Raw genomic sequence first — 17,508 nt, forward strand, 5'->3', positions numbered from 1 at the left:
AATGTTATCCTATCCTGTCTAATAAAGTGTGATCAGGGTGGGAGAAAGAAAAGTTGTCATACCGTACTGTGGCATGATAGCTAGAAATAATAGAAATAAAAGAGGAATTAAATTAACTGGGAAGGATATGGGGAAATGCTAATAGTAAATATCACTGATAAAACACTAAATAGCATGATTTCTAAGACTGTCCTATTAAGAAGCTATTTTTCAGATTTACAGTACTAATTAGCTTCCATGTTTCTTTCCTCTCTTAATTATTAAAATCGGTCTCTAATAAGTTTAGTCATTTCACCAGGAGTCATTTCTCTCCACATGTAGAAATGGCTTTTAAATACAGAATTAGTGATGTGTTTTTAAAGATATTTCAGCTGGTTGTTAAGGTCTCGGGGTTCTCTTCTTTTTTTCCCTCCTTTTTTTTTTTTTTTTTTCCTCCAAATTTTTTTTTTTCCTTTGAGGAAGTTATCTGATTTTTCACATTCATATTTGTTGTTTTCCTTTAAAAGATTTTAAGTGGTCCTTTTCCATGGAATACTTTATGAGCTGTATTTGCAAATCTGTATCTCTGCTTTGAATTTCATAGTCTTAAATGTGGCATTTATTAGATTTCCCAGTATACTTTCATAGAAGTGCTTTTTTAGTTGTCTTTATGGTCCATCACTCAGAAGTTTTAATGCAAAAAAACTCCTACATTTCTGAAATTTATTATGTTTGGTTTCTAATAGTACATTATAAAGGGAGGAATAAATAAACAGGCTTTTATTTCTGCTTCCCCCATTTCCATCTTTTCAATATATGCAGCCCAAATAGCAAGTAGATAGAAATAGCTTTACTCACGCCTTTATTCCAAGCTCACAGATTGATAAACTTTTGTTGCAAAGTAAAGGAGACCTTAGGATTAAAGGACATCCTTTAATATTCTTTTGGATATTTTGATAACTGAAGCTTGGTTCAAAGACGCTTGGTGTTCTTCAAATCCCAGAGAAGGTACTCACTGCTAACTGTTTACTTCTGTTCCATCTGTTTACAAGGTATTCCAACACTTCAGTGGAAACATCCCTATTGTATAATGTCTATCCATTCAGCTTTTATCCTCTGTACTGTGCAGTTTTTACTTTCTAAAAGTTCACTTATACTTTATCATCTTGTCAGATTTCTGTTATGCTGGCTGAGCACCTTGTCTCATTTACTGTCACTTCTAATTAGTCCTAAATTTCAACAAGCCTCATTTTCCTGCACGTCATTTTATGTCCAAAATTTTCTAAATCTTCTGTTGCAGAACAGCTCTGGTGTTTGTATGCTGCAATATGGTAGATGGGCATGCAAGGCATTTTATCAGTGTCTTGCTGTAGTTACTGTCTCTCTGCTTTAATGCATCCTGACCCAAATGTTTTCTGAAATAGTTTCCAACATTGACTTAATGAAGGATTTATGTTAGCTGACATATTTGTTGTTTCTCCTTTATATCATTCAAATAATTCTCTGGTTAATTCTGCATATTTTCATATGTTTGCAGGTGTTGGTGTGTTAAACAATTTATTGTATGCAGTAGGTGGACATGATGGTCCTTTGGTGAGAAAAAGTGTTGAAGTGTTTGACCCCATTGCCAGTACCTGGAAGCAGGTTGCAGACATGAACATGTGCAGAAGGAATGCAGGTATGTTCAACAATGACCAAAATTGTGCCAGTGTCGATTGTGAATGGCATGGATCTGGATTTCTGCTGCTCTCATAAAAAACATGCTTTTTGGGGGGTGTGTAAGTCAATTACCAATTTTAATTCTGATTTCCTGCCCTTTTTTAGGTGTTTGTGCTGTAAATGGTCTCTTGTATGTAGTTGGAGGAGATGACGGTTCCTGTAATTTATCAACAGTGGAGTATTATAATCCAACAACTGATAAATGGACAGTTGTGTCATCTTGTATGAGTACAGGAAGGAGCTATGCAGGTAAGGCGTGTAGATATTTTTAACAGACTTTTTAAAGTCTATTTGACAAAGCATCCAGAGTCTTGTCTAAGATAAAACCTAAGATAATAAAATGGGTAGGAAGAATCTGATAGTACATTTTGAACGATGACTTCAAATAATTATTCACTACAAGTAAAAAAAAAGTGTATTCAAGAAGGATTTAGCACATAAGTGATGACTCAGAAAGATGATTCTGGTATGACCAGTTTTTTTAACAAGAAATATGTGTCTCAATCTAAGAGGTCCAATTTCAAAATTCTTTGGGATTTGATATTTAGAATATGAGCTGTTTCAGGAATCTTTTCCTTCAATAACTGCAGTTTTTTAAATTAGCTATTTAAGTTAAGGATATATTTCCCTGATAGGAAAATTAAACTTTGAAAAGTCGCAGGTTTTTCCAAGTCACAGAAATTTTCAGAACTTTGCACTGATTCAGACAGCTTTGTGTCCAAAAGAAATTAGGGAAAAATATATACATTGTTGCTGGTTCACAGTTAAATGCTAATTGCAATGTATCATATTAAATTATTTTTCTTGATTAAAAAAAATATACTGCCTAAAGATTTATCCCTTTTTCCCCCCCTCCCTCTAGGTGTTACAGTTATTGACAAACCATTATGATCAGTAAAAGGGATTTTCAACTTGATTATGCACTAGAAGCAGTCTTCTACAAGCATATTTGAAGTGACTGAGTATCTAAGCACTTCTCTACTTGTAGCTGCACCTTGAGTCACAGTGGAAGATGTGACTGTCTACAATTACAGATGACAGATGATGAAGATTATTCGAGGTAGAAGCAATTCGTAGGATTATTCTGCAGTTGAGCAGAAGCTGATTGAACTTTTGAAGTCTGGTGGACCTTTTTTTTAATGCAAGATCTTCAAAAAAAACCCAACACTTTCATAAGGAACGACTTCTGTCAGTCATGACTGAGAAACGGATTGTGAGTGAAGAATGGTGTGTATTCATTCTGGTGAAAGTAAATTTTTGTCTTATTTTTTCCAGAGACTAATAAATATATTTAAGGAAATGAACTGTCAGTCTTCATTGTAGGTATTGAATCCCACCTCAGTAATTCAAACTGGCATGGGGTAAATTTGTTTCCTTTTATAAAACTTTTGTTACATAACTATACTATGTGCATATGTTTGTGTGAGCATAAATTGCTCTCTCTTGAAACTCTTCAAAACCTGATTTTACTATTTATAATATGGCACAGTACTTTGAATATGTCAGTACTATGTTGTAAAACAGAGATGTATTTTTTGATATGTAACAATGCTTAACACTAATTCCCACTGAAGGAGATCAGAGACAGTATAACACTTCTTGAGCAGATGCAATTTCAGTATCTTTTTAATAAAAATGTTGTCTGTACTTACTTTTTTTTTTTTTTTTTCCTGTTCAATTTTGGTCACATTTAGATGTTACTTCTTTTTTACCTTTTTATCCAAAAGGTGATTTGGCATGAAAATAACTGAAAATTTATAGTGAATGTATGCAATTGCGTTGAACTTGCATGGTACAAAGGCCTATTTATGCGTGTAATTTCAGCTTCTATTAGCCAATATCTGAATATACTGTGTATGGCCATGCTTATAAAGCAGCACATTTTTATTTGTTCTTGGATGGCCTCCTTTTAACATGACCAAAGTTACTGTCATATTTGAGACATTTTCTTCAAATAAAAGTTTGTACATTGTTTACTAATGCCAACAGGTCGCTTAAAACTTGTGTTTCTCAATGCAAGTCTCAAACCAAAAAATCCGTGGAATAAACCGGGGGGGTCGCGGGGGGAAGGAGCCGGGAGAGGCTGGTCTTGCAGAGGTCTGGATGCCGACGAATGCAGAGTTATGAAGGTCTAGGAGGCAGTCACTGTTTTGCCGCAGGTCTGTTTCCGAAAGCTGCGGTTGCCTATGAGCGCCGGAATGGCCGCGCTGGCTTCCCGTGAAAGCGCCTGGGCTGGGACATTGGTGACATTGGTGACAGCGCTGGGAGTCACGTAGGTGCCCGAGCTCCATGTGCGGCGTGACGCACGGCGGGGCGAGGCAGGGCTTTGAACGCGGACCTTTTATTTCAATTGTACACCTTCACCGCATGACACCAACCCGCGAGCGCGGCCGTGGGCCGCTGTTGCCATGACAACACCGCCGCCTGTGCACTTCACTCTTTCCATTAACGCGGGAGCAGGGAGCGGGCGCGGGCACCTGCTGGGGTGCCACCAGGTCCGCCCGCAGCCGCGTCGCCCCGGCAGGGGAGCGCTTAGAGCGGGGGGCGGCGGGGAACCGGCCCGGCCCAGAAGCGCTGCGCACCCCGGCCCCGCCGCCCGGGCCGCTCCCGCCGCCGCGCCCGCGCGCGCCCCGCCCCATGGCGTCGTGCGCGTCACCCGGCCGCGCTCCCGCCCCATTGGCCGCGCGCCGGGGTCTCACTATCCTCACTCCACCCCTCCAGCCAATGGCCGCGCGGGAGCAGCCGCGGCGGCCCCGCCCCCCGCCCGCCTGACCCTGCGCCGTTCCGTCCCGCCGGCCAATGGGGCTGCGCCGGGCGGGGCCGCGGCGGCGGCCAATGGGCGGCGCGCGGTGGCGCGGGCGGCCCGCGGCTTGTTGTTGCTCAGTCGGCGCTGCCGCCGCTGCCGCCGCCAGGTGAGGGGCGAGGGGCGAGGGGCGAGGGGCGAGGGGCGAGGGGCGAGGGCCGAGGGCCGAGGGGCGAGGGCGGGCACGGCCCGGCGTGCGGGCGGGCACGGCCCGGGGTGCGGGCTCCCCGAGGGAGCGCATCTCTCCTGGCGTTCCCCGCGCGTGGGTGGCGTGTCCGCCGGCCGGCAGGGCCGGGCGGGGCGGGGGAGCCCCGGTGCAGCCCCGGTGCAGCCCCGGTGTAGCCCGGCCGCTCCGCTCCCCGGCTGTTCGGCGGTGGCGGCGGTGGGTGAGCTGCCTTGGCGTCTGCTGCCATGCTTCTGCTGTTAATGGGAAGTGGCAGCATCGCGATGCTGTTGCTAAGAAGGAAAAACCATAGCAGATGCTGTTGGATACTGGCTTGCTATGCTGATTAATATGTGAGGGTAATTACACGCGGAAATGGGCTGCCCAGGGTGGTGATGGAGTCACCCTGCCCGGAGGTGTTTAGGGAAAGACTGGATGTGCCACTTGGTGCTGTGGTCTAGTTGATAGGGTGTTGGTGGCTCATAGTCATAGGATCTCAGAGCTCTATTCCAGCCTGGAATTCTGTGACTTGTGTCGGACTTAGCCAAGTGTACCAGCTGGGGATGGACCAGTGTTCTCTGGCCTGAGAGTGGCAAACCTGTGTGAGAGTGGAAGAGGGATCTGTCAGAGGGCTCCAGAGGAGGGCACTGGAAATGGCCAGAGGACACCAGTGGGGAGAGGCTGGAAGAGTTTGGGTTGTGCAGTCTGGAGAAGAGAAGGTTCAAGGGACTCCATACTGTGGTAGATAAAGGGGGCTTTTTTGCTAAAACTTGTAGTGACAAAGTACAGGGCGGTGTTCTTAAACGAAAAATAGATAGGTTTAGATTTGGCACAAGAATGATATTTTTTACAATAAGAGTGCTGGGACACTGGAACAGGTTGAGCAGAAAAGTTGTGTATGCCCCATCCCTGGAAGTGTTTGAAGGCCAGGTGGGATGGTGCTTTGAGCTACTTGATATTGTGAAAAATGTCCCTGCCCATCCTGAGAGGGTTGGACTGTGAATGATGTTGAAAGGTCCCTTCCAAGCCAAACCAACACACAGCCTAGTCTGTGGAAATGGTGTGAGTTCAGGGCACCTGCAGGAATGCAGCCTTTGTGGTTTTGGGAGCTGTGAGGAAAAGTCCATTACTCAGGAAAAGGTGGATTGCCTCAAGACAGCTTGATGTAATGTTGATGTAATTTGCAAGGACTTTGGTTCGCAGCCATGAGAAAAATGGGACTGGATAATCAAATTACAGTTAATTAATCTGTTAAATCTTTTTTGAACCTTTGCGTTGCTCTTTTAGTACAGAATGCGATTATCCTGCAAAAGCCTTGAAATAAATTTGGCTAGTAATTAATACTTTGTTATCCTTTTGCTCCCTTGACATGGTCTCAAAACCTAGGAGCTGATTGCCTCTCAAATTGTTTTGCCTCTCACACCAATCTAAAGCTTTGTTCTTTTAGGCTACTCTCTATGAAGAGAATCTGTCTTTCCTGTCCTTTCTCAGCTTTTATGTTAAAACTAGGTAATGACTATTATAATGTAATTTTTTTGGGTTTTTTTCTGAAGATTAACTTCTGTTTATTGAATTTTTCTCAAAATTTACAGGTTACTTACAGACAACTACAGAAGAACTGTAATTGTGATGTTTTATGATTGAACCATGGCCATGAATGACAGCGTTAATATCTTGAGCTCTGCTTATCTGGCAGTGGAATATATAGACTCTTTCTTACCTGACAATCCCCTGCAGCAACCATTTAAAAATGCCTGGAATTACATGCTGGATAACTACACAAAGTTCCAGATTGCAACTTGGGGATCACTTCTAGTTCATGAAGTTTCATACTTTTTGCTCTGTGTACCAGGATTTATCTTTCAGTTTATACCATACATGCAAAAGTATAAAATTCAACAGGTAAGATAAATTTATGAATTATACACTGACTTGTCTTTGAACATATCAGGCAGAGCATATAATCACAGTATCCTGGTTCTCAATGTATGTGGTTCCATTTCATCTGTCACTTGGACATCCTGGAAACAATGAAGTAAAATTACTCTGAGGAGAGAAATACAAGTGGATTTTGGGGAAGAAAAGGAGGGTTTTTTTTCCTGAGGAAGGGTTTTGCTTTTCACCATGGTGCTATAGAGGGCAAGGGTGCGTTAGTCTTACTGTTAAAATTTTATATACATAGTTTTTATATCAGCAGGGGAAGGTGAATACAGTTCTAGCATCTGGTGTTAGAAGTGTATCTTAGTAGTATAAAATAATTACATGGTGTGCTTATTTAATAGCAGTGCTCTTCAAAGTACCTCTATGCACATTCTATTGAAAGGATTTTGAAATATTTTGACAATAACGAAAGCCTGGGATGGATTGCACACTCTTAATTGGAGGCAAAGGCACATCTAGTATCTAAAAATCGTTGCTTTCCCCTAGTTCATTATCATTTGAATTAGAAATTAATAACAATGGCTTCTGAATTCAGTGCAGTAGTTGGTAGAATGCCTTCCTGCAAAAACTGGATGTTTTCAAGACAATTATTTCTTTACGAGCTTGTCTCTTTAGCCTCTCTTTTTATTATTTTAGCAATGGAAATGCATTCTGTGGTGTGAAGAAGGAAAGCAAACTTGGATTGTGTTAAACTGTTGAGTATGAAATGTTCCTGTTAACTGCAAACACTGAAAAAACAAAAATGGTTTGGACGTAACTGACAAGACAGCTTATTTTAAACCACTAGCCTAGAAAAATGAGGTTTTGATAAAACTGAATCAAGTCCTATGTTTTTTGTGTTCCCTGAATTAATCTGTATTAGTGGAAGGCATGTTATCTGTCTTCCAAGGTGAAATGAAACTGACTCCAATGAATTTTTGGAGCACTTCACTTGTGTGCAATAGAAACATGTAATACAATTAATTCTTTTTGCTTCATTTTAGGATAAACCAGAAACATGGGAAAAGCAGTGGAAGTGTTTCAAAACCCTCCTCTTCAATCACTTCTTCATTCAGCTTCCCCTGATTTGTGGTACCTATTACTTCACAGAGTATTTTAACATCCCGTATGGGTGGGAAGAGATGCCGAGATGGTACGTAGATTTTTCTGATATGGTGGTGCTGAGTTACATGCAGCTGGAGGCAGGATATTTAATAAGTAGTGTTGTCAACTCTAATAGAAAATAACGTTTTCGTAATGCCAACTGTGTTGATCATCCTTTATTTGTTGCTTAGCTGCTGTAAGAGCTAATTCAAATTTTGTAAATTTCTTTAAATGGCCCCAAACTATTCTAATCTTTAGGAGAGAGGGGGATTAGGAGGGAGTTTATGGAAGCAAAGCAAGATTCCTGGTGGAGTGGGTCGGATGTTGGACTTTCTGGGGGGTTTTATTCATCTAATTTTTTTTATTCCTCCTAAATGTCTCTACCTTCCAACTTGTTTTGTATCATAGCGGTAGAGTGTTCCTCAAAGGAGAGAATGTTCCACCTTCACAGTCTTTTTTTCTTGCACTGAGCTGATGGTTTTTGAACAAAGCTGGATTACCTATAAGTGCCCCCTCCTCCCCCAGCCCCCGTACCAACAGTAGTTTTTTATCACAGAAGGTCGTCTTCCTTGGAGAGCTGTTTGCTCTCTGGTGTAGATGGCTGAAACAGCTCTATGTTTTTTATCAAGGTCTCACACAGTCTGGTTGCTCTCTGTAGACTCCATTTGTAATATTGAAATAACAGCTTGTTACACTGTGTAACTGAAGTGAGTTAACGTGTGCTAACTCACTTCAGCATATCAACAGATGAGCTGATGAGCTCCACAGCCTTTTTACCTGGTAATTAATGTTTTTAGCATGTTAAAAAAGCACACTGCTATTCAGTCAGTAATAGGTATAAACATTTCTGACCATTATTAGCATATAAACTATTTTCTCTTTAAGGAACATATGTCTGCTAGTATTTTCTATAACTAATAGATCTTCTGCTTTTTGAAGGTATGTTCTGGTTGCCCAGTGTTTCGGATGTGCAGTGATTGAGGATGCCTGGCACTATTTTCTGCATAGATTGCTGCATCACAAGAGAATATACAAGTATATCCATAAGGTTCACCATGAGTTTGTTGTATGTATTACTTGATTTTTTTCTTTAATAATAGCTTATAGTATATGTTTCATAGAACTTACTTAAGCACCTTATTTGAAAGACCTAAGCGTTTTGTATTCCTTTGACAGTGTGGTTAGATGCCCTTTGTCAAGAGCAGTCATTGGTTTTGTTTCTGAAAATATCTCCTGTAATTTGATTTCATTTCAGTGAAATGAAAGATCACACTCTTGCTAAAGTGTGATCATATCTAAGAGCAAGGTGAAGTGGACTTTTTAAAATGCACATATAGGTCTCATTGCTAGGGGAAGGGAAACAGTAGATGTCTGGGTTTGGTTTTTCATCAGTTCCCCACCACATGGGCTGTTAACCAGAGCATGTGAATCCCCAGAACATGATCAGACAGGCAGCTCTTGCACAACCTGGGTGTGTGCTTCATGTGCTTGATTCAAGGAAGGGATTACAGCTCTGGGTAAGGGCCTCTGGAATTAGGATAGCCCATTATGCAATTCAAATACACAGATACATGGAAATCACACATTTTGGGTGGTTCTGCATTTAGTGGTGTTGGAGCTGGCATTGAGCAGCAGGCAATGAACCTTGGCTGGAGCCAGGTAGGATCCAGCAGTGCCTGCACTTTGTAGATGATATTGCTGTGTTTAGGTGGCACTGCCTGTGGAGACCAGGAGTCTCTGTGTTTCTGTGCTGCTGTGTATGACCTAGACTGTGCCAAAAGGAAACTGCAAGCTGCTGGGTCAGGGATGCTTTATGCATGCTGCCAACAATAGAGGTGCTTGATATGGATTGATGCATGCATATGTACAGACATCTGCAGCAGCAGCTGCTCTCTTCCTCTTGCTCTTGGCAGCCCCTCAGGTCTCTAGCTGGAGCAGCTTTTGGCCATTATTCTTAAGAGTGGTTAGCAGTTCTCTCAGAAGTGATCTGTAGCCTAATGGCTGTTTCACTAAAAACTTCTCCTGACAGTAAAAAGAGATGTTTTTAAAGTATCCCTTAAGAGAAAATGGACTTAATTTTTTTCTGATGATCTTATTTATAAACTTCAGCATTAGGTTAAATTTTTTTAAACTATTCTCTCTGTATGGTGTTCTATGAGTGAAAACTTTTTGGAATGTCTTTTTTTGCTAAACCAAATGTAGGAATGACTGGTGTGTGTGTGTATATGTATATGAGAAAAAATGTTTTATATCAATCTCAAAATAACATTTGAGGGTTACAAATTTATTTTATAAAATGGTCAAAGATAAGGGATTTTTATTTTGATAATAAATTTCTAAGTGAGTCCTGCTTCTGAGAGTATTTTGGCTTCCTTCTTTCTTCTGCTTCCAAGACTGGATGTATAGGTGATAGGAGCTTGCCAAACACTTTTAATATTCCTGAAATAATGCTTTGACCTGGGGTGATGGTAAGCCTAAATAAAAGTTTTCAATTTTTCAAGTAGTAGTGAAGTGTTTGGAATCACTAACAGAGTGATAATCCTTTATGATCTTGGAATACTGTTTTTCCAAAGAAGAGCTAAGTGTGTGTGTTATGGTCCTCGCTCCATGATACCATTCCCTTTGCCCACAGCATTGTTCTGTTTGTCCTGTTGTAGTCTTGTGAAGTAGTGGGAAAGGGAGAGCATTGCAAAATGGTGCTTCTGATTTGAGAGTACATAAAACTGAAAATGGTGACTGTTCCCTGTCTGTTATCTCTTTCTAGTCTCCATTTGGAATGCAAGCAGAATATGCTCATCCTCTGGAAACACTCATCCTGGGAGCTGGCTTTTTTATTGGAATTGTTGTTTTCTGTAACCATGTGGTTCTCCTGTGGGCATGGGTGATCTGTCGCTTGATGGAAACCATTGATGTACACAGGTGAGATGCTCATTGCTTCTTAATAATTTTTTCTCTTGTCCTTATGTCTGTCTCAAACTCACCTGTCCCTGTCACTGAGATGTACTTTTAATTTTGCACTAAAATGCTTTTCTATGTTTTACAAAGAAGGAGACAACCTAGGGAGTCACCAATCTTTTCTGTTTTGAGGTTGTGTTAGCAGCAGGTCTTGCTGATTAAGAGTGTGGACTATCAGCTAGAGCATCTCAAGGAGGGTTAGAAAAGCTAGGCACCTGATTAGGATGTCTGGCTATTGATGTTTGGTGTGCAAGTGATCTTATGCATATTGGAACACCAGAAATCAATTACAAAATGTGATACTCCAGCCAGGAGTTCTTTCTGTTTAACATTTTGTCAAACTGTTTTCTTGCTCAAGAGAAACTTTATGCTCTGTGACCACTGACTCTCTTTAAAATAAATGCATAAATTTCTTTTGTTTATTTGTTTATGCCTTGTTTATAAAAAGGACAAGACTTCTTGTCTCTGTGGTAGAACTGACTTATTTCAAATTTGTCTCCAAAATCTTAGGGCAAATCCCAAGAGGCTTAGTTTAGTTCATCTACAACTGAATGAGTTCTTGTGTTCAAGAGGCAAGGCTGCTAAGAGGTTTATTTTGAAATTATAGTATTAACACTTGACCTTGTATTTGTAAATATATTATGAAGCAGTGTCTTATTGCAAGTTGAGTGTCAAGTGTTTCAGTGGAATATAAGCTACCAGTAAATTCATAGTATAAGGCATTCCAGGTTTAGTCATGTTTTTCTTGTATACTTCCCAAAGTGTATGTTGTGACATACCATAAACTCATTGATACAAAATACAAATTTCTTATTATAATCATCATTTTAGTTTGTTCTTCACATGAGGGTTTTATAATTAATTGCTTGCACTTTCCCCACTAGGTGGTGGTAAGAGGCTTTCCAGCACTGTTAAGCAAAGGAGTTGGAATCCCTCTAGAGCACTGTTCTGCTTTTAATCTTACTTTAATCATATATTTGGATTTTAAATATTTGAAGAACTTGCAGTAAGCTGGAAATAAGAGTAGGCATACAGTAACTGTTAATTCAAGATGCTCTCTGATGAGCTGCTGTGCTGATGGTCATAGATTGCACTTAATATTACTTCTTGTTCCTCCTTCCTAAAGTCACTCTTAGTTAAAACTGCTAAGCCAGCAGGAGGGCAGCCACTGTGATTTTGTTTAAAGTTACTTGCTTCAACTTGTTTTTTGTATTGCCTGGTAAACTAAGCTGAAAAGCAAGTGCCAAAGCCATTGTGGGATAATTTACAGTCATTTGGCTAGGAGTGGAGGGAACTTGTTTTCATGTTAAGCCAGTATCATTGTGATTACCTTAGGACCTTAGAATACTATAAAATACTTTCTTTCATTGAAATGACAATTTAGTGTCTGCATTTTGTTGTTTATGTCTCAGAAAAATCCTTACCCTAGTGCCTTTTTTTTTTTTTCTGCCTTGTAGTGGCTATGATGTCCCTCTGAACCCTCTTCATTTGGTGCCTTTCTATGCTGGGGCCCGTTTCCATGATTTCCATCACATGAACTTTATTGGCAACTACGCCTCGACCTTCACGTGGTGGGACAGACTCTTCGGCACAGACTCTCAGTTCATTGCCTATCAAGAAAAAGAGAAGAAGAAACAGTGCATAGCAAAGAAGAAGGCTAACTAAATTTCCAGTGTAAAAGTCAACTTTTGCTTTTCTGTAAAGCAAAATAGTGATTGGTGTTTAGCATACATCTTGTTCCCTGGCTACTAAGGGGAGGGGAAAAAACAGCTAATTGAACTGCAGTATCTTTCTAATGGGAATGTTTTCTATTTTGTACATAAGTACTGCATATATTTTAACTACAGATTTAAAGATGATGGAAAAAACAGAGATGACTTCTGTCTATTCTCTTTTTTTTTTTTTTTACAAGAAAAGAATTGGTTTATCTATAATGTTGCCCATTTTTGGATCCAGGTAGACTTATGTATGTACACTGAAGTTGGTCTTAGTTTTTTTAAAGATATATTCTTAAATTTATAATATGAAATAGCAGAAGTTATTAACAAGCATCAGCACTGTATTATTTAAATATTGGGTAAAAGTTGCTTAAAACCAAAATGTCTGTTACTAGGAAGCTTGGACAGGTCTCTTGCACACTGGATAATGTGAACTGCTAATAACAGAATACCTGGCTAAACATGAGTTATCAGAGTCATTCCTGGTCTAGATTTATTGTGTTATATTAAATTACAGGTAAAAAAAATAGAAGTTTTTATTTGAAGACACTGTTTTTTGCTGCTCTCTTGAAGTTGATCTGTCAGTGTACTTAGCATTTACATTACATTCTTCTCTATGTGTTGTAATTTGCTGATCTGACTTGTTGCTATATTTGCACTTGTGACTGATGAAATAAACGTGGTTTGGTTTGATGTGTGTATTGTACTTTTCATGTGCTTTTAAACACAAAGCTGTGATAAAACCATGCTGGATATAGGGTCTTTCTCTTCATCTCTTTAATGAAGAAGCATTACTTCTTAGGATGGTTTGCAGCAGTGCCATCTGTTAAACTACTTACAGAGGCAGTAAGAAATGGAAACAGAGAACATGTAAATTCTGCTGGTTTTGTTTTGAAGGACTTGGATATAAAACTGCTCAATGTAGCAACATCTTTCGAGATGAGTGCATTCTCAGGCTACAGCTTGATCTCAAGCTAGAATCTCAGAGTCTGCTACTTGAGTTGCACTAGTCACAGATGCAGTAGTCTCATATTTTTGAATCTACTGTAAGTATTTGTTGCACAGGAAATAACAGTGAAGTATTTGAGAAGGGCTTAAACCCTTAAAAGATCTTCCATTCAGACTTCAAATACCACTTTGTCTACTTGACAAGTCACTTAGAGGACTTCCCAGTGTTTTGCTTACTCAGGACCACACCTGAATTTTAGTGATGCTTCACATGCAGTCTGGTATAACTGCCAAAACAGACAATCCAGTGAAAGTGCAGATGAGATCAGGCTTCTAACAAAAAGTAAGGTGTTAATGACATGCAGACTGACTAAAATGTTACTTGACATGTGGAAGTAGTTCAGATTTCTCTTCTGTATGTGTTTTGTAGAAGCTTTACTACTTTATCTGTACCCCTGTTGAAATTCAGTATTTTTCCCCTTCCCTCTAAAACATACATTTGACTATGGCAGGTGAACAGAAGCTGAAATCCTGTATTATTGTTTTTAGCAGGGACTGGTACTTAAGCCTTGCTGAATCCATATGCACAGCTTGCCTGAACTCTCCATGGTGGATGCAACTTCTTTAATCAGATTTCAAAGATGGCCATTATCCTCTGCTTTGTCAGCTCCCACACCCTTCCTTCAGCTGCAGCTACACTTTGCTTTATTTGACTGAAGCATTAGCCTAAAAATACAAGGAGCTTTCAGAGCTTCAGCTTTTCCCTGTGAACATCATTCTATTCATTTGCTCTCAGCCTGCTGGCTTATGCCCCTGCTCCCTCTGCTGCAAAATTATGCACAACTGGGAGCCACTTGCTTAAATATTCCAGTAAAGGCATTTGCAAAAGCTTGATCTCTTCTCAGCTATTGGAAAGCTGCAGCAGAGTGCTAAAAACATACCGGGATTCAGTTACAAAGTTGTAATGTATATTCCATTCTTCAAGAGGTTTTGAAATAAAGAATGCAATTTTAACATGTTATCATTTGGGGAAGTGTGCATGGGGGTTTTTGGACCTTTTAAAATTAGTTGAATCCATGTTTTTGTGACACCCACTGCTATTTTAGTTTTTTAGGTTATTTTATGTACATCCTTAGTGTACAGTGTGATCACATCATTGCTTTGATCCTCTTTCTTTAACAAATCCCTAGAGATTTATGCAAGCTGTGCTTTATAAATTTATTTATTGTGGGAAAAAAAAAATGTGCCTGCTGGACCTCATCACAGCAACTTGCATTTGAAAACCACAGGCTTGTTTTCTTCAGGACTCAGATGGACCTGCATTTTACCACCACCCCACTGCTTTTTCAAATGTAGGACCCTGTATTTATTGCTGAATGTGATGCTGACAAGTAAATGACCTACCTCATTACTTTGTGTCTTTTATGCTAATGAAGAATTATGTTAGGAAATCCCATTTTTTAGATTTTAGGTCATTATTAAATAAGACTTTACTGATTTTTCTCCCCCGTATTTTGTGAGAGAGGCTACAGAGTATGTACACATGTGAAAACAAAGAGGTTTTTGTGCAAGAGGAAAAAAAGAGAAAAATACTTTAACAGTTAACAGTTTTGGGTCTTCACAATGCACAACAAAACTTTACACAATCAGTTTTCCTTCATCTTCTTTAATAAGGAGACAGATTTAACTCTTAAATACGGTAGGACAGGGGAATAAGTGGGGGAGGAACACTTTCCACTACATTATCTTTTCCTGAAAGTCCAGTTTAGTTTAATTAAACCTCATCTGTGGGAAATAATAGTTTCTACAGTCCCTTAGGATATGACAATAATTAAGTATGTAAATTAATATTGGAGTTAATGTCAAAAAACCCATGGAAACTTGAAAAGTGTTGTAAACTATAATGTTTAGGATTGCAAAATAATCAACTGCTTTTGGCAGCTGATGTGAAATACAAAATAAAATGGTTTATTTTACACTACAGCACAGTGTGCCAGAAAATATTAATATTGATCGATATTATAAGATTATATTACTTCATTTATTTTCCTCAACGAGTTATGCTGCATGTTTTATGATAATATTTTTTAAACTGTGATATGTTTCTAGATTTTTAATGTTCATTTTTGTTGAAAAATCACGTTATTGAAACTTTCATTATGGCTGCTGATAGTTATTGCTAACCACAGTGTCTGGTTAATTGCCTCCAGTGTTATTGCTGCCTCTTGCTGTGGCAGCTGCACCCCTCTGGCACATCTGTAACTGGCAGGTCCAAAGAGAAGGCAGATTTGTGTCATTTAGTTCTTGCTATAATTTTCTGTCTGTGAAGGTAGTAAACATAGTAGTCAAATCACTTCTCAATTTATTTTTCACCAGCTCACCAGATTGTATGGTCCTCCAGGATAAGGCATTCCCTCTGTTGCTCAAATCAATTCTGTGGTTTGTCTCTGAATTTTCAGTCTTGTTTCAGCTGTAGATATCAGAACTGTGTGTCCAGGTTGTTCTCTCTAAGACCACCCTGTGATAAGATCACATCTCCCACTTAATAATTTTCCTTCTGTCTAAGCATTGCACTGGAAAATACAGTAATTATCTCTCTTTAGTGATCTCTTGATGCTTCTGGCATTGCTGCTTGCCAGACTGTCATTTGTGTTTTACATTTCGTGCTCTTAAGTGTAGTTCACAATTTGCTGCTCTGAAACATTGAAATGTGCTTGACTTACCAAGTAAATCACATTCCAGGGCTGCTATATTCTTATTATTCACCATTCTTTGTCATCCACACATTTTAATCAGTTATGATTCACATTTATGTAATCACTGAATAAATTAACCCTTGGACTTGAAATACCAGTCCCCGTGGAAGACCAGAAGAATGTTCCTCTAAGATCATGATTCACCATTTTCAAAAAGCCCTATCAGCCAGTTTTTAGAACACTTACAACAATCCTGCATGGCAGTTTCTCTGTGTGAGTACTTGGCACCATAGCCCAGCCACAGCATCTCTCAGAAACTGCATTCCTCTACAATATCCAGGACCTAGCATCACCCCTGGAGCAGTTATTACTCCTGCAAACTTGAACAAGAGGCAGCAATAAGTCACTGCCTTTTGTGCAGGTGCAAATGTGAAATACATTCTGTATGAAACTTAAGTTGCAGTCTATAGAGTGTGGATGCAGAATTGTTATATAGGATGGTCACCAACAGTTCTAAAAACCTTACAGGGTTGGGTTTTAGTAACATGTGTGAGTCATCTAACAGCTGGAGACAATAAAAGATATGGTTGGTCTTGCAGTAAACAATTTAGAAGGTGGGTGGGTTTTTTCCCCTCTCCCTTTCTGTAACTTCCTGCATAAGTGACTTGTCCATATTTTTATTATTAATTTTTTTTTTTTGTGGTAGTATTTCTTTTGCCCTGCCTTACATTAATCACATTCTCAAGGTACTGGAAAAACCTCAGCTTCCTATATCTCAACCCTTTTTTGCAAGTTTATCTAAGAAATAGAGCCAGTGAGTTGTGCAAGACATTTTGAAGGTTGGTAATAGATGCTTCTGTCTTGAAGACACAGCTTCAAGTGACCACAGCTGTCAGGTGTAGTATATGGGAATATAATCAGCACTCTGGTGAGTTTTGTAAAATCTTCTTACTTTTACAGTTATCTCCTTGCCTGGTTTGTCAACACTGAGATCAACTGTTCTCTCTTTTAAATTGACTGCAGTTTTTTTATTCTAGCATTAAAACTTCTTTCAAATATAAACCAGAGAAGTTTAGTGTTTCCATGGGGTATGTATTAGCAGTGGTTTGTTATTAATAATGTAAATATCTGCTCTCCATCATAGAGCGTTTTTAGGATTTCTGATGTTCCATATGCACTTCAGTTGTTTGTACTGAACATAGATTCAGGGTTATCTTTCTGAATAATAAAAGAAAATAGTTACTTTCGCATTTTTGTCTCATCACACAGATGAAAGAATGTCCAAATATTTAAAAGTCTTGTAAGCAAAATCCTGTGAGTGTTTTTTTGGAAAATATATTTATATGCTTCCTGGTGAATAATGATTTGTTGAAAAAGACGGATTCAGGCAGGTCAAAAGTATTGGAAAATTTGAATCAGCAGATTCTCTTTGGTCAAAGGAATGAAGTCATCTGTAAATATATATAAGCATTATATGTATGTTTTGTGTACGTAGATTTGTCT

General features: G+C 39.3%; 2 protein-coding genes across 6 annotated transcripts in view; both read left to right on the top strand.

Moving 5' to 3' along the window:
- Nucleotides 1-3,684, top strand: part of KLHL2 (kelch like family member 2) — a 54,589-nt gene extending 50,905 nt beyond the window's left edge. For 3 of the 5 annotated variants that reach the window (XM_056489576.1, XM_056489574.1, XM_056489578.1), the window contains 3 exons: nucleotides 1,517-1,657; nucleotides 1,804-1,947; nucleotides 2,561-3,684. In XM_056489576.1, coding sequence (XP_056345551.1) covers nucleotides 1,517-1,657; nucleotides 1,804-1,947; nucleotides 2,561-2,589 — 314 coding nt within the window. In that variant the 3' untranslated portion in view covers nucleotides 2,590-3,684. The remainder of the gene's footprint in view (nucleotides 1-1,516; nucleotides 1,658-1,803; nucleotides 1,948-2,560) is intronic. The other 2 variants (XM_056489577.1, XM_056489575.1) reach the window with 1 other exon arrangement.
- Nucleotides 3,685-4,507: 823 nt separating this feature from the next.
- On the top strand, nucleotides 4,508-13,054 carry MSMO1 (methylsterol monooxygenase 1). Its single transcript, XM_056490074.1, has 6 exons — nucleotides 4,508-4,610; nucleotides 6,257-6,566; nucleotides 7,589-7,737; nucleotides 8,628-8,754; nucleotides 10,453-10,607; nucleotides 12,101-13,054. Exons 2-6 carry the CDS (start codon nucleotides 6,312-6,314, stop codon nucleotides 12,306-12,308), a joined length of 894 nt encoding a protein of 297 aa, XP_056346049.1. The 5' UTR covers nucleotides 4,508-4,610; nucleotides 6,257-6,311; the 3' UTR covers nucleotides 12,309-13,054.
- Nucleotides 13,055-17,508: the final 4,454 nt, after the last annotated feature.

The sequence above is a fragment of the Oenanthe melanoleuca genome, chromosome 4, assembly GCF_029582105.1.
Source record: "Oenanthe melanoleuca isolate GR-GAL-2019-014 chromosome 4, OMel1.0, whole genome shotgun sequence".
NCBI lineage: Eukaryota > Metazoa > Chordata > Aves > Passeriformes > Muscicapidae > Oenanthe > Oenanthe melanoleuca.